General features: G+C 36.8%; 2 protein-coding genes across 2 annotated transcripts in view; one reads left to right on the forward strand and one right to left on the reverse strand.

Moving 5' to 3' along the window:
• The window catches only part of LOC145461481 (uncharacterized), a 479,224-nt gene that overhangs the window by 372,362 nt on the left and 83,168 nt on the right, over window positions 1–23,694 (forward strand).
• On the reverse strand, window positions 252–3,023 carry LOC145461374 (uncharacterized). The gene is made up of 2 exons (XM_081445644.1): window positions 2,479–3,023; window positions 252–2,058 (listed from the first exon to the last, which is right to left on the reverse strand). The coding sequence occupies exons 1-2, from the start codon at window positions 2,535–2,537 to the stop codon at window positions 558–560; spliced, it is 1,560 nt and encodes a 519-aa protein (XP_081301770.1). The 5' UTR covers window positions 2,538–3,023; the 3' UTR covers window positions 252–557.

Genomic DNA, 23,694 nt, shown 5'->3' on the forward strand with positions numbered 1-23,694 from the left:
GATCAGAGAAGGGAAAGGGAATTTTGAAAAGTGATGTCCATAGCAACCATGTAACCAAGATAACTAGCAAACCAGCACTTGTCCTGTAGATGTTACCTTTTTTTTTTTACTTGCAAGCATGTGATTATTGAAAATGAGGAAAAATAAGACAACACCAGTTCGGGTTATTACTGTGTCATGAATTATGATATTTCTTTAACACTTGAAGCAATCTGTCCTTGCATTTGAAAAAAAAGAAGTGATGACTCACTGTTTCAACAATAATTATGCCAGTTCACGAACTCCAGACAAACAAATATCCTTGCACTAAAACATGACTGACAGAAACAAGGTATGATCAATAGCACAAGTGAAACTTGTCAAAAAAGCTGCCATCCTCAACTGAAATGACACTTGTCTGTAAATTTCAGGAGTCAGCTTTTACCACATACTACTTGTCTGAGGATAGTGTATGCTGCAACAGTCTCTACTAAAATTCCATGCACATGAAATTTAGGAGCCAGCATTTGCCCACATATCCATATTCTTGCAGATCTGAATCCAGCTTGATTTCATGGTTAAATTGTAGAACCAAAATAAAGCAGTAGAAATTGCCTGACTTGAAAATAAACATTAATTCCCTGGTTTCCATCCTCCTCCTCTGGATGAAATGATTCTTGTAGCACCATAATGACATGCTCTGGAACATATAGTGAAATTGGAGCCACCTCCACTCCTGATAATTCATTCTCCTGAGGTAGTGGTGCATCGGGGTCATCCCCATACATGACTAAATCATCTGGCAGGCTATCATCCATAATACCTCTTACACCAGAGTAATTGGAAGAATGATGTTGCAGAATACCAGAAATCCATAACTGATGTGGGGAAAGGCTATGCTCAGTAGAGAGTCCATGATTATTAAATGTCTCAATAAACTGTGCTAGTGCATTATTGATCCTTGGGGTGTAAACATAATGTAAGGCAAAGAGATCAATATCATTATTGCGACTAAGTAAACCAATTTGCTCCATATGTAAAAATATGTTTTTAAAAATATATAAAATGCAGTGAACCACCTCACGCCATAATCTTTCAATCCTTGTGTTGTGAACACTCGGCCCGGTGATGAAACTTCCACGACCTTCACCCCTGTATTGAATCATTAGGTCACCAACTGCGATGTTTTCTCCTCCGTCATCTGCTCTGACTCTAGAAGGCAATCCCCAGGTATTGATTGATTCTTGAAACAAGGCAAGCACAGTTGCTGCCCTGTTGTTGTTACTGCACCTGAGATAAACAATCAACCGAGAGTAACCGTCAATGCAACCATGGATGACAAATCGCCAGTGACGCAATTTCAGGTTGCTGTCAATGTGCCAGAGAAAATTGGGATGTGGCACTCTGTAAGGCCTACGTGGTATTTGCTGTGCCCAGCGACAAGCTCTACCAATTGGATCCAGGGTGATCAGGGCATCACGCACCCGCCATCTCTGGACACAGATCCCACGTCTTCGTAGTGCACCTTGCATGTATCTTTCCCCACAACGAGGCATTGAAACAAGCTCCTCTTGCACAATTTGCTGCAATTCTACTTGCTGGATTGGGGAATACGTTAAAAATGAAGGAGGTATGTCTAGATCAATGGCCCGCCTACGTATGGTCCATCTAGACACACCAAGAATGTTAGCAATGCTGGTCCACGAAAAGTAACAGGAACGTAAAAGCATGATCTGTTCTCTAGAAATTTCATAAGAAGGACGGCCTACAGCGCCTGTATACCTAACGGGGGCACGGTAGGAGCTGGGAGTGAAAACAGGTAGCGCCCTAAATAAATCCTTGATTAAGCTGAGCTCTCTGGATAGTTGTCTTAGGTTGTTGACATCATTTTGTGAAAACTCAGGGGATCTTTCAACAAAGGCAATGACCTGATGCATGTGACGCATTGCACCTCCCAGTCTAAGGAGCAAAAACTCTGCGTTCTCCACATCCAAAGGAGAATCGTGGCACCTATTTAATTCCTGCAGAAGGGACAAAATGGATGCCACAAAGTGCTGCAGTTGCCTGTTGGCATCTTGCCTAAACACAATGCATAGGAAAGTAACAAACAAAAACATGAACAGGAGTTAAAATGGCAGAAATATTCCCTCCCTCTGTTGGCATCTTGCCTACACAAAATGCATAGGAAAGTAACAAACAAAAACATGAACAGGAGTTAAAATGACAGAAATATTCCCTCCGACCCCAGGCTAGATTTTAGATGTCATTTCCGCACTTAATTTTCATTAACTATCACCATTAGAATAAATATAGGGATAAAATAGAAACCAATTATTGTCAGCACATCCCAATTTAAGCTTCACTTTATATTTAAAGTCCACATACGACTTTTTAAAATACTGTGTGTGAAAGAAGAAACTCAACATTAAAGCAAGGCAAATAGACGGAATTGTAAAAATAAAGATATCTTAATAAGGATCTGCATTAAAATTATCTCACCTTTCCACATAAACCACAGAAATCAGAAACAAAACCACGAAGATCTTCGTAGGAGTCATTGCACCACAACACTTTAAAAGTGCAAGATGTGTTGGTGACCCTCGGTGCGACAAGAAAAAGGAGATTAAAACGATATGGATAAGAAAAGCGACTTCTTTTGCCGAGATAAATCTTCGAAACACCTAAAGACGACGATCAAAATATGGCGGAACTGTATCGAGCCCAGAGAAACTGGGGTAAATAGGCTTCGTGTAGGAGAACAGTTTCCGTCCTTAACAACAGGCGGTAACCAAGGGTTCGAACGTCACTAACGGCTTCACGTTACATGGTATGAGTCATTACGAGCTTCGCATTACATGGTATAGCCATGACAACCAACTTATTTCGAGATAGAATTACATGACATGCTGATATCACATTACTTATTTCGACCTATTTCGACCTATTTCGACCTGTTTCATGTCTTTTCGACACATGATGAGTCGTAATGTGTCGTAATATGAGTCGTAATATGTCGTAATATGTCGAAAAGTAATTTTGCTACAGATGGCGCGCCATAGTATTGTACATATTTGTATCAGTCAGTTTGGAACCACCACATCCCCTCCCTATGCCCACAGGGAAAGGAGTACTCCCAGAAAAATTGGGTGGGGACCTTCCGAAAACCCTTACCCTATTTAAGAGCAGAATCAACTTTTTTTGCTATGATATTTCCTACCCTATTAATGCCCTGATCAAAAATTTGATACCTTATTTAAGCAATGACCCTTAAATTGATACCCTAGCTGTTTCAGACCCAGCAACATTTAAGAATGTTTTGTACACGCAAGGTAAAGCTTGCAAGGGATGTTGCCATTTCAGCCAATTTTTTATCAAGTTAGCTTAAATTAATGTAAGAAATTTCGCCAACTACTGTATGTATACGACTAGTTTTCTCTAAGATTTTTCTCGATGCTGATTTATTATCTGATATATTTTTGCACGCGTTGTCTGTAGTCGCCAACCGCCGAATGTATGATTTCTTATCCAAAATTAACATCTGCTTCAAATGCTCGTTTGCAGCCTGATATGTATTTTCAATTATGTACAGCAACTGATCTTAGAGACCTAAAGACAATTTTACTGGAAATTAGACCTACAGGCAAACATTTCTGGATCAATATTGGAGATAATGATCACGAAGTGAAAGGTCAAAATGTTAGGCAATTAGCTTAAAATAAGTGCCTAGTCTTCAAGATGCTCTCAATTTTTGTGTTTTATAATTTTATTTTTTGTTTTGCCCAAGCTAGGATTACAATAAAAACTTAGATTAAGCGTTACTTTTAACCAGGAAAATTGTTTTGACATGTAACCAGGAAAATTGTTTTGACATGTACATGTAAACCCCGTACATGTACCACGAAATTGGTCCAGAAAATTGAACTCAGTAAATCTTGACATGACATAACATTGTCAAAGCATATAATTTTGAAACTTTGATGAAAATTCAGTCTTAAATTACTTACAAATCTGATACTAATGAATAGCTGCTAAAAGATTATATTTTAGTACTATGGGTTAGCTTTTCCACACTTATTATTTTGGCTTGCTAGCATTTGTAAACATTGGCACGCAAGGCGTGCAAAAGTTATTTTTTTGTGAATTCTCGGAGATAGCAGCATTCATGGAACTGTTTACAGTAATGATCACATAACCCTTCCAACCCCCAAGAGTAATTTTTGCTAAAAAATACTCAAGTTAAGAGAACTTTTCGCATTTTATACAAGTCGTAAATTTACCCTTTTTACACAACACAACACAACAACACTACTTCACCGAAAATTGAAAGAAAGAGAAAAAAACCTCCCTGACACGTTGAAAGTCTGATTTAATTAAATTGCACTTTAACTTGGTGCCACGCAGTCTTCAAAGAACATTTGAACACTTTTCATAATTCTACCTTTAAAAGAATGTCATAAAATGCCTATCAAATAAAAATATTAAACTGCTACTGCAGAGACGTAAAAACCGCCCAGAAATGAAAGCTTCTTTTTCGTTTAATTTCCTGGGAACAATAGCCGATAACTTGTCAGCTCTAATTGAATTTACTCCCATATAAAAAACAAAAGTGTTAAGTTAGCATTCGTAACTAATGATAACAAACATCTCGTGGGAACAACTGGTGACGATTCGTCAGCTCTAATTGAATTTACTCCCTTGTGAGAAACAAGAGTGTCAAATTAACCTCTCTAACTAAAAAATAAAAATATCTCGTTATATTTGCTTGCATGCAACAATAACAAAACAATCGTTACCTGCACTTACTATTGTAAACATTAGAACTGTCTCAAATCTAAATAGTCTCATCTCCTCTTGAACATGTCCTAAGAACTAGAAGCGACTATTCGTGACCTCTAATTGAATTTACTCCTTGTGAAAAACAAAAATATCGAGTTACCTTTGTAACTAAAAATAAAAATATCTCGTTCCATTTGCATACTACTAGCTCATGAACTGTTTCAAAACTCAAGACTGATCTCGTTCATAACGAAACTCCTCAGCCTAACCCACAGAAAATGTCCAAGTAAGCCCAATATATGAATACTTGCTCACCTTTTATAAAAGAATAAATATGGCCGTACTAAACTGTATCGGGATCAAATCTTCTCACATACCATGTACCTTTACAACAAGGAATTTGATTGGCTGTTTATAGTAAAGCCAATCTGATTGGTGTGACATACATACATCTCTCACTCACTCACTCACTCACTCATCCATTGACCCGTCCTTAACATACCCCGACGCGCCGACTAAGAGGTATTTTTTTACAAAAATATAACAAAAAACAGGACGACAGGAGCGAGGCTGTTAATAATGTAAATTCTTAATATTCAATTTTAAACTTTGTAAATTTTTAAATCTTTAATACTGTAATTAATTTTAGACTCCTTACCTAGTTTGTTTATTCATTTTAATTGACGTATTTTTATCTTTTTTATTCCTTTTGTAACTGAAAAGCCCCTTTGGGGAGTTGCAAATAAAGTATGTATGTATGTATGATCAAGTCGAGCAACTCCTGAAAACATGGTTACGAGGCTGAACCAGGGCGTAAAAATAACGGGGGTGGGGTCCTTTTTAGTGCAGAGTGCACTATTGGGATGGTTTGGGGGTTGATGTCGCTAAAGCACTATTGGACTAAGGCACTATGGCTATAAGGCATTATGGACATAAGGTGTAAACTTTAATGTTTGTTTAATTAAATAATTTCAATTAATTAATTAGGCTTGCAACAGGGGTAGGTACCTGTGAGCACTACGTAAAATGGGTAGTGCATGTTTACCTGCCTTACTTCTTTGATCATTTCAAAAAGCTATATATTTGTTTCAGAAAGCCCCTTGCTCTCCTTCTGGTACTTTTCTCTTTAGAACAAAGCCAATTTTTGCTCTAAACGCATGCGCAGATTAATAAGCGTTACTGTCAACTACATATATCAGGTGGAAGATACATTTCATACAAGACCACACACTAACGTTGAGCCCTTTTCTTTGTGGTAGAACCCTAATAAGTCATACGTATGCGTTCTAGCATCGTTAGCACGATACAAGGATGTTACTGTGACTGCGTGTCTTTTGATATACGCCTAACTTGGTTCAAGAAATATCTTCTGTTGTTTCCAAACTACACTAGTGCGTTTATTTCATCCTTCAATTGTCTCTGTCAAAGAGACCAAAATTTTCATACCCGCAGCCGAAACTCTCCCGAGAAAGTGGTATTAAAACTTTTCAAATTGAACAAAAAACCCAGGAAACTGCTCAAATATTGCTGTAGACTCAGTGGCACCTACTAAAAGAATAAATTTTATCAGTCTCTGAGGGGAATCGTTCACCGATGAAGGATATAATCTCGGTCAAGTAGCGTTGTTTACTTTCAATACCTATCGTTGAAACCCTCCTCAGTTGTATTAATCGATATCAGTGTGTATTTTAAATTTAAGTGGTTTTATTGTTAACGCCAAAGGTGGCAATAGAACGTGCTGTTCCGTGACAATTTGATAATTAGATTAGTTCCTGTTTATCGGTCAAAAGAAAATTTGCGTTTTAAATAAAGCAAATCGATCCACTTGCATTTCTTCATCCGACATTCAACTTTCTTCCATTTATCTCCAGCTGTGAAAAGAATACTAGCACATCTTCCGTGTGTTCTCGAGAAAGCAAGAGTTTAAGGTTACATACCTTTGCGAGGAAAACAAAAGTATCAAGTTACAAACGTTTTCGTGAAGAGTAAAATTGTAACGTTCGCCACTTAAATGTATTATTTAATTTAAAATGAGCAAAAATCAGCGTAAAACACTACAGTAAAATTCGAGAGCTGTCTTGACAAACGGTAATTAATTGTAAGTTATTCCTGGACTGTGAATGAAAATACACACATCAAACATACACACTGCTAAGATTATGTCTCATCAAAATCCCTAGCTTACTGGCAAGGTCAATACAAACCAGGAGTGAATAGCAGGGGTTATATAGGATCTGTGTCATGAGTACTGCGCCAGAGCTATACATTACACTCTGCACTATCTGAGATTGTCTCACTAGTTTGTTCGTAATCCGTCTTAGATTTATCATGAAGTTTTTTGGTATTTTTCACCATAGGAAGTATTGTGACCAGGTATCCCTTAATTTGTGACATCGTTGTAATATGAATGAACGAATGTCTTATTTCTCATTTTCGAGAACAAGGAACGCGCGAGGAATACACGCGGGGAACTCACTAGGAAATGGAACCTCGATTTCAGGCATCGGGAAGACCACAGCAAATGCACGGGTAAGGCAATTTTTCTCATATTTTTCCCGTGTAACCGTTGTGAGTTCCCATACGTTTGCCGTCAATCGTTCTACCCGTGCGTTTTATTGTGTTTGCGGTGCGTTTTACCGCGGGTATGTCGTAATCGCGTAAGTCCGCGTCGTGTGTTTCATCGTGGGTACCTCCTGGGATGACTACTTACTCCCCCGTACAATCGCTGTAGTTTCTGCTATCCCCGAGCTCTTCTACTACACTCTACGTTCGCTGCGGGTTCCCGTCTTTTTACCCCGAGTTCCTTCCGGGCGTGTCCTTCCCCCACCCCACGTTCCCAGCGAGTTCCTGGTGAGTTCCCAAGTAAGTCCATTCCAGCATTCTAAATTTCATAATTCGCCAGGCAAGTGCCCTGATGTGTTAGCTTGTTAGTTTCTGTGATAGTTGAGCAGAAATGCCATCCGTTTGGTCTTCTTAAGCCCCCTTAATCTATTTAAGCCAGTAACCAATATGTGAAAACGTTAAGCAAGCATAGATGACTTTGTACAGACAGGAGAAAATTGAGCACAAATCTTCGCGAAGATCGAGTCAACAGTGGGCTTTATAAAAAACTTTATTTAAGATACAAGACTAATAAAAAAATTTCAGTTGGCACAAAATTATTTGTCGTAGCTTTTAGTCTGGTACAAGGATGAGAGAATCGTGTGATAAAAAAATGTAACCGTAAGTCAATGTATGTTTGAATGTTTAAATGAACGCTACAGAATTCATTTTAAAAACGAAGGAAAGGCTTAAACATTGATCAAGAACTGTAAAAATGTGAATAATTTTTGAAAAATTACGTACTGTATTTAGCTAGCTCATGCAGGTTCACGTGAGCTCCCTATGAACAAAAAGAAATGCAAAACTTTCTCAGAGTGAAACGTGCAAAGGGTGTTTGTCATTAAAACTCGTGACGTGTCTGTTAGCTGATTGGTCTAATTTTATTTTCCATATTCATGATGACTATTGCTGACCTGAGGTGCTTGTTTGTCATTTTAAGATGTTTGCCGTCGGAGTAAGATGTGAACTGCTCCTTTCTACACGAGAAGCAATTTTTTTCTTTAAAAAAGAAATGGCGTCCACATTTGGGGAAGGATAGTCGGTTGATACCCATTTCTGTCAATGGTTAGTATCAGTTTTTCCGACTCTACCTTTCGTAAGAAATATTTCAACCAAAAATACCGGCTGCAAGTCCTACCACGTGCGCTTGCCGGACTCGGTTTACGTTTCGTGTCGAACGTTAGAACAACCTCATGGCTTAAGTAACGTAACGGAGTAAAACGTACGTTAGAAGTTAGTTCAGGAACCATACCAGACGCTTAAGTCTGTAGCTGATATTTTTACGAGAGTTTGGCTTTCTTCACGAAATTAGCGTTTCTTTGTCAAACTTTGCCTTGTACTTGTCAACGCGTACTCGTGTTCAACAATTCGCTGTGAATTCTTTTATTCCTCGTTTATTGTTTTCAGTTTCGACACTCACGTTTGTTCCTTACCCAATTTTCATCTCTTCTATTTTCAGGGATTGTCAGCAAGACAGGAGTAGATCAAAAGAATTTAAGCAGGGAGGATGAAGACGAAGTTGAGAATATTACTTTAGAATTTGGTTCAATTGAAATCTTTCCGATAAGAAATGGCAGTCTGGTAACTAGAAAAGTTATATTCGAGTTCAAAACGTCGTAGTCTAAAATCATTGTCATTGTTTGATGTTTTTTTTTCTCGGCTGAAATGTTTTCATTCGAGTGACATTCGGGCGCGGAAAATCTTTCAGTTCGGTAGTGATTGTTAACTACTTCTGCCATTTTCGCCGGAAAGGTTTCAACTACTTTCGAGTTATCATTTAGTACATGTTTTCAAATTGTGGGGAGTTTTATTTCTTGGATCGAGCGATCATCAGTTTGATTGAAGTAAATTTTATCGGTCGGTATTTGCATGCTTACTTTATTTATCTTGTCAGATTCGAGCATTTTGCTTTTTTTTTTCTTTTAAAAATTCCAAATTGTTTTACAATCGCTCAACTCTCCTAAGTTTGAAAACACGTTATTTCGAGATAACGTTTGTTGAATATTGTAATGTAGCTCTGCATGTTAAAATCAAACCGAGAGAGCAATTGGACTTTTGTAACTATTAGTTACGTGATCATGTCAATCATAACAAATTCTGTTGTCATATAAATTGGGCAAACAATTCAATGAATTTTAATTTTTCTTGTTCTCCAAAATCGCATAAAGCACTGAAGTTTTACGAAGGCCTAGTTTCAATTAAGAATGCGAAATGTCTGTTGGAGGGCAGTGCCCTTGCTCAAAAACAATATCTCATGACTGTTCAATAAAAAATGTTTCATTTTTGAAGCTTATCTTACTCTGTTTAACTATCAAACGCTTTAAGTAATCGAAGAATTATTTCTAAGTCTCAAATCTTGGCATTTTCAGACAAGAAATTAAAAAGTCTGTTTCAATATTCTTCGCTTTGCAGACGAATTTTTAGTATTAAGATTTTCCTTTTTCTCCGGAGGGTCAACGAGCCTCTAAAAAAGAAACAAACACACTGCTATTAATTTATGGTGTGAATTGTAAATGTTGAAAGAGCAGCTTCCTTGCTTAAAATTTATTAATCAACCAATTCCTCTGAAAATACTGCAGCTTGATGCTCATTAAAAGTGCTCAGTACAAATATCAAAACAATTTCTATCGTTTCATTTGTAATTTTGAAACACCAACTTAATCAAGGAATAGTTGACTATTCGTTAGTAAATGTGATTTTTCTGAATTTTTGCAAAATTTGTTGACATGATCACAAATTATTGAACACTTTTTTCCTTATTTCACTTATTTTGTAGTTTTTTTTTTTTTCGGTTTTTTATGCACTTGCAGTAAAATGCGTGAACATTTCTTTTGACGTTTGTTGTGTATTGACATGCAGAGCCACCTTGAATAAATAATTTTAGTAGGGGATATTTGGTTTCTGCATTGATCTTTGTATCAAGAAAGTACTTGATTTATCGGCAAATATTGTTGTATACATTTCCGTACGGAAAACGGTCGATTTAAATTATTTCTTCGGAAGGGAACTAAACGTATAAAAATCAACCAGAAACCAAATATATCCTCTTATCTAACTTCCAGCGAGGCTGTTATTATGTCTGGTATCGAGCAACTCTTTTCATTAGCACTTTTCGAAAAATGTAGGTCTAATTGTCTGATTTTCCAATTTTTTTGCTTTTATTACTATCAGATCTATTACATTTTTGAAATGTAGCTTTAATTTTCGGGATATTTTAAAGCTATCATTTGGACTGCCAAACATTTATATTGAAAATTTTCACGATTTGATCTGCTGCTTTTCAAAAATGCAGCTCCAATTGTTTGATTGTTCTAAAATGTTATTGCTTTCGTCCGCAAGTGGCAGACATTTTTACTAAAAGTGTTCGCTATTTCGTCTTCAATTTTCTAAACTTGTTCCCAATTGTTTATTCTGTAAAAAGTTTATTGCTGTTACATTTATCATCACGAACGTAGCTCCAATCGTCTGATGCTTCTAAAATTTTATCGCTATCGTTTGCTGCGGACAAGATGTTTCCAAACACTCGCTATTAGCTCTATTGATTCTCAAAACTGGCTTTAATTGACTGATTGTTCTGAAATGTTATTGCTTTCGTCCGCAACTGACAGACATTTTTACTAAAAATATTCACAATTTCATCTTTGATTTTGTAAACTTAGTTCCAATTGTCTTATTCTTCTAAAATCTTACTTCTATCGTTTGCTACGGACAAAAGTTTTCCAAACACTTGCTATTAGCTCTATTTCAGTTTCAAGGCTGTAGTTTAATTTTCGGATTCATCTAAAATGTTATTGTTTTCGTTCGTAAATGACAAAGTTTTACAACAGAAGCCATAGGATATGTAGAGATACATGTTAAAGCTTAATAACCAGACATTAACATTTGACACCTCGCTGGAAGTAATTTCAAGAAGACAACTAAGCAAGCCATGAATTAACAGTTTATCTTAAACTGGCCTATAATTTGTCGGGTAGTGGTTTTTCATCTCGGCTAAAAGTTACGGAAGTTCTAAAAATTTTCAAATACTAGGATTAGATTGAAGTTTTCGCGTTTTTCTTTTAATAATTTCGTTGGAGTAATCGGATTCATGGCTTGCCTTTGCTATCTTCTTGAAATATATTGCATGATGATATCACGTTAAATAGTTACGCTGTGGATGACGGGCAGCTGGAAATCTATATACAGAAACGGGAATAGCAAGTTAAAATTTGTACCACTGCAACGTTTCTACACAACATTGAGAAGGTGGCGACATTTTGGAATCGCTATAGTTAGGAGAGTTTATATAGTTGGGGCTCAATTTACCCGGCTATATAAGTCTTCTTAATTATTTCGATTTAGAAATGTTTGTTTTCACCCTCTCGATGTTGTGTAGAAACTTTGCTGTCGTACAAATTTTAACTTGTTCTTGACATTTCTGTAAATAGGTTTCTAGCTGCTCGTTGGCTTACGGCTGACTATTTAACAAGATGTCATCATGGAATATACCATTTTGAACACAAACAAATGTTCACTGGATTAAAATTTTCTTTTTTGGTAAACTCGAAAGATTAGAATCAAAACTTTTCCGTTAGTTTGTGTTCAAACATTTTTTGGCGGGAAAAATTCAAGGGGGTAGCCCCTTAAGAGTTTTGAAAAAAAGTTGTCAGGGGAAACGCTGTGCAAATTTTTTCCAATTTTCCCGCCAAAAGTCTTAGTATATATAGGGCAAATTTTTTGATGACACCTTTGTAATTAATTTAATTGAATTTCACTTAACTAATTAATTATTGTAAGTAGAAAATTAAAGATGAATAAAACAATTGAAATGAAACACTTGTTGTGAGTACTTAAATGTTTGAAATATTTTATTTACTTCATAAAGATTACAAAAGAAATACACATTGGAATAAAATATTACATTTACCGACTATTAAATTAAGTCTAAATTTAGAGTTAATTACAGTTTTCAAAAAAATAATTGGCGCATGCGTATTTTAGGCGCCGTATTTTTTCTTTTGGCGGGAAAATTAAAAAAATTTAAACATGTTAACAAGAAGGAATTTTTTTTAAAAAATTTGGCGCATGCGTATTATAAGCGCCCGTATTTTTTCTAAGTCTTTTGGCGGGAAAATTAAAACATTTTGACAAGGGTTACCATGAAAGCAAATCTCGACACAATTTTGCAAAAACAATTTTAATCTTGCATACAGCTAAATATCTTTTCTAGAGGAGTAATCATGGGCTTCTTACACAAATTTGAACATTTCAAGAATATTTTTTATCATCTTAGTTTAAAAAACGTTTTAGAAACGAAGAATTAAACGAACGAGATTACGGAAAAACATTGACACTATACTACAGAAAAGTTTCCTGGAATTATTTCTTTGGAAAGCAACCACGAACGTAAATTTGAGTTTCAAGACAATGTTTACTCTTCTTAGCAAAACTTTCGAAAACAACGCGAGACGAGCGTGTATGTGAACTGCAAAAAACTTTGAAGCAATACTTGAATAAATTGTGACTTTGAAAAAATGTAAAGCTTATCTCCCTCGTAAATGACTCTGTGAGCTCGAAAATTGTACGTATTCTATTCAAAAAATTCTCTGAAATTCATTTTTGGTTGCAATATTTTGGGAAATACAATTCATCCCTGTAAAATTATGTGGCAGAATAAAGAAAACAACCTGGAAAATATATACGTCCTCGAGTTATCTTTGTCAAGAAGAATAAGCTTTTGGTGAATAAGCACAGAGGCTTGCTACAAAAATAATTTTACCTCGTCGAATTTGGACGTGAATTTCAATTTTGTAAACAAGACAATTAGAATTAGTGAACAGTCCAGTATAAAAGTAACACACCCGTACATTCGTAATTTGCCTATAGAGATAGATTCTGGTTGCGATGTTTTGGCAAACAGAGAACCAATCCGCTTAATTAATTACACTAGTAAAATAAAAAAAAATTGCTTCCGAAAACGCGAGCTCACAGACTCTGTTTACCGAGCGATAAACACGAAGAATCGCTCCAATAAAGATTTTTCCAAGTCAAATTAGGGCTTTATAATTTTGTAAACAAGACAATTAGAATTGGAGAACAGCCCTGCATTTAAACAAGCGAGTAACTTTGGCCTTGTAGATGGCACCTAATAAATTGAATCTTGTCTTTTGAATCTTGTCTTTCGACTTTCCATAATTCTGGCGCTCGCATTTAATCTAATAGTCTGTCTTACTTCGCTCCCTTTTGTATTATTCCCAGCTCCAATATGTTGCATCCAAAGTTTTGCCTTCTTTATTCCTTCCTCCCATATCTTGCCTCCAACGCCTGGGCATTCGTCCTTTTCTTCAATGCATTGCTTTCACAGAGTGTATTCACTTGAGAAATCATGAAAAAATAAACAAATAAAAAGAAATCGATTTAATAAACAAGTTCTGAAGTTGTCAACAGGCTGGTTCGCTTTACAATTTGATTGCCGATTTATCAGGCACTAAAACATGCATAAATGTATTAACCTCAACTAATTACCAAATGTCTACCCCTTGCAAATATCAAATATCCATTATCAAACGTGATTTATTGTCGCTGTTCCTATGTGTGCAACAAATAAATATATTTTGATGTCTATGCAAAAATGCATGTTTCACAACTATGAAATTACAAAAGGCGACTTCTTTACTTCTTTGCGTGGGAGTACACGGCCAATATTATCCGAAAGCCCGGCCCGAAAGATTGTGTTGCTATAATATTTTTAGCAAGCGAAAATTTTTAATTTTTTTTTTTTTTTATTATGATTGACCCTGGCTGCGATCCCTCGATATTTTCATTTATCTATGTTATTCAAACCAAACAAAGTTAAATTAACTGAAGAGTTATAGAATTTCCAGGGTACAACACTTTGATACCACAAAATCGCCTTGAAAATGGGTGCCTAAAAGATATCAAAGATTTCAGTTGTATGACTACTGATTTAAGTTAAACAAAATGTGAATTGAAAGCATTAACGTACCACTGTTCCTTAATATCAAGTTATGTTCCAACTCGACAGGAATGCAGACATCTCAGCTCAGTAATTCCGTCCTATCTACAAAATAATCAAGAAAACAATATGAGACATTATCTAAGAAATAGAAAAAGCGCTATATTACGAAAAACAAACAAACAAACAAGTAAACAAGTTAACAAACAAACAAACAGCTTGGAGTATTGCCATCTTAAATCACAAAATTTGCCCAAAAAAATCCTAGGAAATCTTGGAAAGCTAAATGTGGAAAGTGATGCAAGAAATCTAAGGCTGCAAAGGTTTTGGAAGAGACTTGACAAAGCATCGTGAAAAGTAACAGCTAAACGAGAAAATAAAACCAAGAAATTTGGTCATAGCAGCCCATTAATGCATGATTGGCATGGAAACAAAATGTTGATACATCGAAAAGTCTCCAGATCAAGTTTAGGACTAAAAAATGGTCAAATTTTTTATTTGTCTTTCTGTTTTTGTTTTTGGTCTCCATATGTTCTTCTACGTTACACTGCATTCAGTGAAATCAACACCGGCATTTCTCTCCCCCCGCCCCCCCCCCCCCCTCTCCTATACACTTAACTTACGTTACATCCTGATCAAGTTCTAATTACTGACTACATGATCAATAGATTGTAAAGTACACAGGTTAAGAGAATAAAGAAAAGCATCAACAAGGGATATCGTCGTGATAAAACTATGAAATTCTTAGAACAAGCATGAAAGAAATGTATGCTTATTAGTAAGGAGAATTGAAATATCAAGTTTGGGTAAATAAATTAAATAATTACCTGAGTAATTTTGTAATGGTTGGCCTCGATCATTGGGATACCCGTTTAAACCTGATCCTTCTGCTTTCCTGGAAGAAAAATAATGAAGCAAAATGTAGCATTTATTAAAATTAAATGAATTTTTTTGACCTATTAGGCCTCTATAAAAATCTTATAGTTTCAAAGTTTTCATAGTTAACTCCTGATACCATTTTGTGATTTTAATTCTACAACTGATTGAAACAGTTTTAAATTCATACCAAGTGGCAGAAAATTAGACCCATATAACATATTCTTTAGAGCATCTCTAGTGCCTAGTGGAACGCTAAAAGTTATTAATATAACCCACAAATATATCTACAAACAATTGTCACTTGACTATTTCCTAAAGCATTTTGTGCAAAGTTTTCGTAGTAACTGAGCTACGTTGCCTCTACAAAATACAGTATTACTTTCGTGGACACTTATACCTTGAGGACGACTTAGCAAAGAAAGTTTCCATTTCGGCTGAAGCACGTGCTTTCCAAGTTTGCTTGAAGTACAGCTCTTGTTACACGTATTTATGCCTCACAACAGTTCTGAACACTCAAAGACAATCCCGAACTGAAGTTTGATACAGTTTTCGTAGTAACAAGCGAAGCCAAAGTTGAAGCTGTACGGGTTTAAATTTTAAACATGGCCGCTTAAAGTTCGACACGAAGAGTGCAAATCGACAAATTTGAATAATTTGCAATTTAGATTTCCAAGAGTTTGCGACCACGCACTGAATAATTATTGTCGCCATTTAATTGACAGGAATTCTCATTGTAATTACGGGCGGGTATTTAAAATATCTAAAATGTCCTTTCTAGCATCGTTCGCGCTAGGAAAGGAAAATAAATTTTCGAAACAAGAAAATTGACCATTTTGGCTTTTAGTAGAATCGTTTACTGAATAGAGTGAGAACTTAAGAATTTAAGAATTTCCTCAATGGCGAAAATGTTTTCAGTGCATTTCCACGCAGGGTATCAAGGTTTTCCAATTTCATTAAATGAAGTCAAGGCCTTGATCAGGAATTTGAAAACGGAAGTTTCACTCTGAAAACGCATCACATGTTTTCCGTCCACACTACGCTGGAGGAATTTTAAAACGCAACCATTACCGGTCATTTTGGATTTATGTTTGAGGAAAACTCGGTCAGAGAAATCACATGATTACCGCGATGTCATCGTTTTCGAAACGCTTCGTTTTCAAAATGTTCTCCGTGCACACGAAAACGAAAAGCCGGTGTTTTCAAATTTCTCCGGTTTGAAAAGCGTTTTCGAAAAGCTCCGTTTTCGTGACGGATTAGTGTGGACGGTAGGCCTAACCGTGGAAATAAAGTCCTCTCGCCTAGTGTGGACGGGGCCTAACTCGAGACTGCTGGAAATGCTTATCTTACTTGAATTCCGGGGCTAACATTTGAAAGCTAACGGTTGGCAACACTAAGGGTGTTCTTTGCCCAGCATGTCGTCAATTAAAGTCCTTGCAGTTTCTTTTAGGGTGTAAGGAAAATACATGTATAGCCAGTTCCTACAGCGAAAAAAAATTTAGAGTAATACTGAGCCCATTTCCGAATTGCGTTAATCCTTTCTATCAAAGCGAGGACTGGTGCTCAACCATTCAAATGAAAATGAGTTTGACTTGCATGAGAATGAAGGCATTTTCATATGAAAGGATGGGCACCAAGACTCGCTTTGGGGAAGAGGCTAAAGGTTATTCGGAAATGCCCTATTGACTGCGTTGTGACTGTTTAACTATGAAATCAAAATGACTTCAAAAATTAGGAAGCTTTATCCATCCACGATACTACGGTCACTGACCATACCTTGAAATTTTTGCGTGCAATATTTCAAAGAGTAGACGCACTTTGACATTGTTTGGCGCAATGTTTCAGAGATATATTTGCGCGCAATGTTTTGGACAGAAGACGCAAAAATTGTTGAGCACGTTTTACATGATGGAAAAAATAAAAATTCTTGCGCGCATATTTTTAGAGTGGACACACTTTGACATTGTCTGGCGCAAAGTTTTAGAAATTATAGAGCTCGATGCTCTGGATAGCAGACACATGTTGAAATTACTGAGCGCAATATTGGACATTGTGGACAACGTAAAAATTGTTGCGCGCATATATCAGAGAGAAGACACAGGTTAACATAGGCACGCAAGGCGTGCAAGAGTTTTTTGTGAACTATAAGTCTCGGAGATTGGAGCATTTATGGAACTGTTTACAGTAATGATTTGGTTGATTTGACAAGTTTTTTTGGTTGTGATGTACAGCAAGAAAGAAACTGGGAATTTATGATGTACATACGATGTTGCATCGGTAATGGTAAGATAACTAAATAGTAAGCCATAAAATGTTTAACTGAACAAACTACAGTAATCTGACACGTCTCCAGATCAATGTAGATACCATCTTATTTTCTAACAGGCAATTTGATTCGTTCTTTGACACAACCCACACTGTGATCGGTGTGACACGCACACATGCATAACTCCCTCACTCACCGATCATGTAGCCCTTCCCCGGGGGGGGGGGTACTCCCTTATATGGGCTATATAGGTACGTGCGGCCCCGAACGGTATGGTTTTTCAGCCGTTTTGGTCATAAATAGGGTATCGATTTTAGCTGATTTTGGCCATTTTGGTCATAAATAGAGTATAGCCGTTTGCACTCTAGCCTTGATATGGGTATACTTTAAGAAGCCACTTTTTCATCATTATCGAAAAGAAATCAACATAAGCCCTTCACAAATTTATACGTCTACGGCTATTTAACGTTGGTTTGAAGTAGGGAGCTAATTATAACGCAGGTCTGAAACAGGGTTTTGATTTAAGGGTCAGGTCGTAAACAGGGTTTCAAATTTTTGGTCAGGTCATAAATAGGGTAGGAATATCGCAGATTTTGGTCATAAATAGGGTTAGGGTTTTGGGAAGCGGGCCGCACACCCCCACCCAATTCTTCTGGGAGTACCCCCTCGGGAGCCCTTCCAAACCCCAACAGGAAGTTTTGCTCATAAATACTCAAGTTAAGAGAACTTTTCGCATTTTATACGAGTCGTAAGTTTACCCTTTTTACACAACACAACACAACACCACTTCACCGAAAATTGAAAGAGAAAAAACCTCTCTGACACGTTGAAAGTCTGCTTTAATTAAATTGCACTTTAACTTGGTGCCACACAGTCTTCAAAGAACATTTGAACAGTTTTCATACTTTTTACCTTTAAAAATATCCGACTAAAAAGAATGTCATAAAATGCCCATCAAATAAAAATATTAAACTGCTACTGCAGAGACGTAAAAACCGTCCAGAAATGAAAGCTTCTTTTTTGTTTAATATCCAGGGAACAATAGCCGATAACTTGTCAGCTCTAATTGAATTTACCCCATATAAAAACAAAGGTGTTAAGTTACCATTTGCAACTAAATATAGCAAACATCTCGTGGGAACAAGTGGTGACGATTGGTCAGCTCTAACTGAATTTACTCCCTTGTGAAACACAAGAGTGTCAAATTACCCTTTGTAACTAAAAAATAAAAATATCTCGTTATATTTGCATGCAACAAGAACGAAACAATCATTACCTGCACTTACTATGGTAAAAGTTAGAACTGTTTCAAATCTAAATAGCCTCGTCTCCTCTAAAACATGTACTAAGAACTAGAAGCGACGATTCGTGACCTCTAATTGAATTTACTTCTTGTGAAAAACAAAAGTATCAAGTTACCTTTGTAACTAAAAATAAAAATATGTCGTGCCATTTGCATACTACTTACTCATGAACTGTTTCAAAACTCAAGGCTCATCTCGTTCATAACCAGCCACCATTACACTGAACATTATGCACTCTAAAACAACTCAATGTATGAATGTAACTGTCACACTCCGCTCCAAACCGGACTAAAAATCACAAACCGGCAACATACACATCGGTCTTTATTTTTCAATTACCGAAGTCCTTGTGTTTAATACAATAAAACGCTAAAGACTTCATACACTTAAGTTATCTTGAACAAAAATAATTTCCTTTTTCTTTAATTACAATTCGTGTTGGTTATTAATGAGAATAAGCGAAAACCCTGATAACATTGAAGAGAAAAGATTTAGTTTCATTAAAACGTATCTTCTAATTCCAGTAGTAAACAAGACTCATTAAAATTGTAAAATCGTCACAGAATAACATCTTTTTGTTCTGTTGACCAAGTTAATCGTAGTCTCTTCGCTTTTCACATTGAAACTTATCAATGGATGCTGAAATTAACGACACGCCCGGAACACTCATTACGAACTCTGCAGCAATACTTAGGTTTCAATATACAACACGCAAACGATTTGAACCTGGTCACAATCTCTTCATATTCCCAGTAGTGCATTCCACCCCCCTAAAATACAATAGATCCTATCATAGAAACCACATCAACTTGTTTTTCATTCACATCTTAAACCTAGTAATAGAGCGGCTAAAACTCAATTTAAAAACTTATCAAGTGGGAAAAGCTCACCCTTCATCGCATAGTCGTAGTTATATACCAAACACTATGTTTCTTTGACTGATTGTCCAGTTGCAAATGATAATCAAACCCACCCACATAATCCTCAGACTAACCCACAGAAAATGTCGAAGGACGCCCAATGTATGAATACTTCCTCCTCTTTTATAGAAGCCGGAGAATAAATATGGCCGTTCTGAACTGTATCGGGATCTCTCACAAACCATTTACCTTTACAACAAGAAATTTTATTGGCTGTTTATAGTAGATCCAATCTGATTGGTGTGACATACATACATACATCTCTCACTCACTCACTCACTCACTCACCCACTCTCTCACTCACTGACTCACTGACTCACTCATCCATTGACCCGTCCATGACATACCCCGACGCGCCGACTAAGAGGTTTTTTTTTTCACAAAAAAATAACTCAGAAAGTGTAATTTTAGGGTTGTGTTTTGCTTTTTGCAGGTTAAAATATGTAAATGTAAAGCTGTCTCAACAAGAAAATAATATTCAAACAACCTCAAAGTTACAGTTTTGAAACAAGTTACTGAAAACATTCTTCCTGACAAAGTTTGAGAAAAATCATTTCTTTTATATCCTGCATAGGTATAATATCTGGTCGCAAAAACTCGATTTTGGATGTCATTGATGACCACAGAATCGCTATTTTGAACCCTGAAATGGTTACAATAAGCAGATATTTAGTAATTAGTACATTAAAACAATGATTTCTTCAGTCCTATCCTTGCTCCTTCATCCTCTGTTCTGAGTCCTGGGTCCTCTCTCCTGGGTCCTCTGTCCTCTGTCCCGCTCTGTCCTGGGTCCCAGGTCCTTGATCCTGTGATCTATGTCTCGTCTCTAACAACTTGCCTACAAATTCAATATGTAACTAGTAAGTATTTTGTATATGACGTTTGCTAAACTTGCATAAAAACAATGTGCAAATAATTCTTTTCTCCTAAAATTTTGCTTTTTGCTTCACAACCTCCTAAAGGATTACCCAAACATTTCTACCGCACCAAAAAAACTAATTCCTTATTTAAGCAATAGATCAATGTTTTTGCAGCAGAGTGTTAGCTTTGAGCCACGTAATGGTGTTCGTTGTTGGGATAAATGATAAACCAGACATTAACTCTGAAGCCAGAGGTAACAAATTCTGAATCATTCCAAGGAACACTATTGACCCAGGAATAAATAAGCTTAAAATGAGCAACTTAAGATGCTCTGAACTGGGGTGGGGTGGGGGGGGGGGGTTGGGGGCGAGAATGGCAATGAAATGAAGACTCCGCTCTTCTCATTACTCTCCTTATTATGACAACATAAAATTTAAATAGTTTACATATACATTACTTGCAAAAAAATTCAAACAACATTAATTTCGGACAAAAAAAGTGTCCAGAAATATAATCGTCCGAAATTTGTGAGCACCTGAAATTTTAAGCATCCAAAATATTTACGTTACAGTATAAAGTATATTAGTCCATGGGCCAGACCCTCTCAGATGTACCACTCAGAGGGACCAGCTGAGAGTGTGACAAATTTGAAGCTAAGTTGGGGGTGATTACAAGATGTTATGATAGCAACTCCTAAAGAGTAGCTTTCTTGTATATTTTATTGGCTGAAATATCACCAAAATTCACTTTTGCATGAAAACGAGGCTTGTTTTCAAAAGTCATATTAAAAATATTAAGCTGGATCAAAAAAATAGTCTTCACACATATAAATACAACAAGAAAGAACACAAATCATTTTTTAAGAACCAAATTTCAATTTACCTCTTTAAAAGCGATGATATAGTAAGTTATGGATTACTTCAACTGTTGCAATGCATTATGGGGAAATTCAAGATGGCGACCTTCACGGCAGGTAAGTACGTTTGACTTATTCACTGATTTCGATAATCTTTAAGTAGAGATCTGATTAGAAATCAACAATATATACAAAATATTAGCTGTATAACTAAACAATAAGCATTTTTATGACGATATAGTGATATTTAGAACCTCAAATTATATAAAAACTTACAGTCCTTCGAGATCTACATGGACTCGACAGCCCAGCACTGTGTTGCCTTAATCATTAATTCTCATCGTTTGTAAGCCGGTATGTGTTTAAAACTCAATAAAAGCTATAACAAGTAGCTACATAACTAAACAATCAGCATTTTGATGGTTGTCTTGTGAAATCGTGAAATTGTGAAATCGAAGAGGAGAAGTATCGAGTCTGTGGATGATGAAACTGTACCTATCTATAATGCCGGCGAGCGCTGTGGGCCCCATACTAGAGGATATGTGGAGGTCAAGTTAAATGAAATCATGGAATGTGCATGGAGAAAGAACTTGCTATGGGTTTTAGTACGCATTCATGCAAGTCAGAAGCAATCTGGTTGGACTGGTTTCAATATTTTGGTGCGTAATAACCAAGAAGTTGCCAAGGATAACGTGGGCTATCTTCCAACAATCAATGCCCCAGCGACGAACATGTCAGCTGTGTACCAAGTCCTCATCAAGTCCCTACAGATTAAGGAAACTTAAAACCTCCAAAGCATAGTTGTTGTGTTTGATCATGCACTGTATGCTAAAGCTACTGAGATAAAGTGGAAACACAGGGCACAGTTTAATGACCTTGTGTTGAGAATGGGTGTGTTCCATACCATTTGCACTTTCTTGTCAGTGATCGGAAAGCGTTTCCAAGATGCTGGTTTACGAGTCGTAATTGTCGAGTCTGGAGTAATTGCTGAAGGATCTGTGGCTGGTGTTCTAGAAGGCCGTACATATAATCGTGTCGAACGATTTCACAAGCTCATGTATGAAGCTCTTAACAGGCTAGCATGGATGGGATTTAACTCATGGATTGCGGAACATCATAAAGAGAAGAAGCCTACTGTTGATGCGTTTTTAAAAGGACTGAAAGCGCTCTGTGATAACACATGTGAACAAGAATTCAAAGACGCAGTGGAAAGTCCCTTATTTGAAGAAGTATCGCAACTGTTCTGCTTGTATACAAGCTATCTCCGACATGATAATGGGAAGCTATCGAAGTTCTGGATGTCTTATGTTGACATGGTGGAAATATTACTTGGTCTGTTAAGAGGATCTCGGGAGGGAGATTGAGATCTTCACCTTTCATATATCAGTGAAATTGTCCCGTGGTGTTTCGCATATGATAACCTTAACTACGCCAGGTACCTTTCAGCATATCTGCATGAAATGTCACATCTACCAGCAGAGCATCCGGACACCCTGGAATACTTGCGATCCGGAGGATTTTCTGTTCAGATTGGCGAAGACAACCCTTCTGGGAGAATACATGTTGATCAGACGTGCGAGGAGACTGTCAACAAAGACACTCAAACGTCAGGAGGAACTAAAGGTTTCAGTCTAAGGCCTAATGCAGTGAGCAAATTCTGTAGCTTACAGTTCTTGTTGACGCTACGTCTAGAGATTTCGAACTCACGCTCTGTTGAAGAGACTCGAGGAGCCCGTTGAGAATTGAAAGATAGAGCGAGCGAGGTTCGACTAGAAAAATAAATAAAAATACATGTGAAGAAGAGCCGAGCGATATGAGAAATACAGGACAGAATATAAAGACTTACAAATGTTTCCTGACTGTAGCGAAGACGGTGAAGCTAGGTAGAATAGATTCCACAACGATATTAACTTGAAGCTAGAGAAAACGTTGAAAAGATTGGCGCCCTAGGAAACCGTAGCGTTTGAATAGTAGTAATTTGCATACATAAATGGCAAGCAAAACTAAAAATTCGCACGTGAAATCCTACAAATTCTACCTGGTCGCTGAATACCGGAGCACCTTCCTGAGGCAACTCAAAGATATATTGCACATCAGTAGTTCTTGTTCCCAACACAAAGATCTACAACCAACAAGAATACAAAGAGATGAAGCTGATGTTCAATCCATAGTGTCAATTCTTCAAAACACTTGGCTCAACCCATTCAGCCCTGACCTTCAAGACCTCGTCTGTATTTCCACAGGAAAAGTTGCCACTCCTGATGTAGAGCACGACTTGCTACAAGCTAAAGATAAAGGAG

Source organism: Orbicella franksi, chromosome 1 (assembly GCF_964199315.1).
Source record: "Orbicella franksi chromosome 1, jaOrbFran1.1, whole genome shotgun sequence".
NCBI classification, from domain to species: Eukaryota; Metazoa; Cnidaria; class Anthozoa; order Scleractinia; family Merulinidae; genus Orbicella; species Orbicella franksi.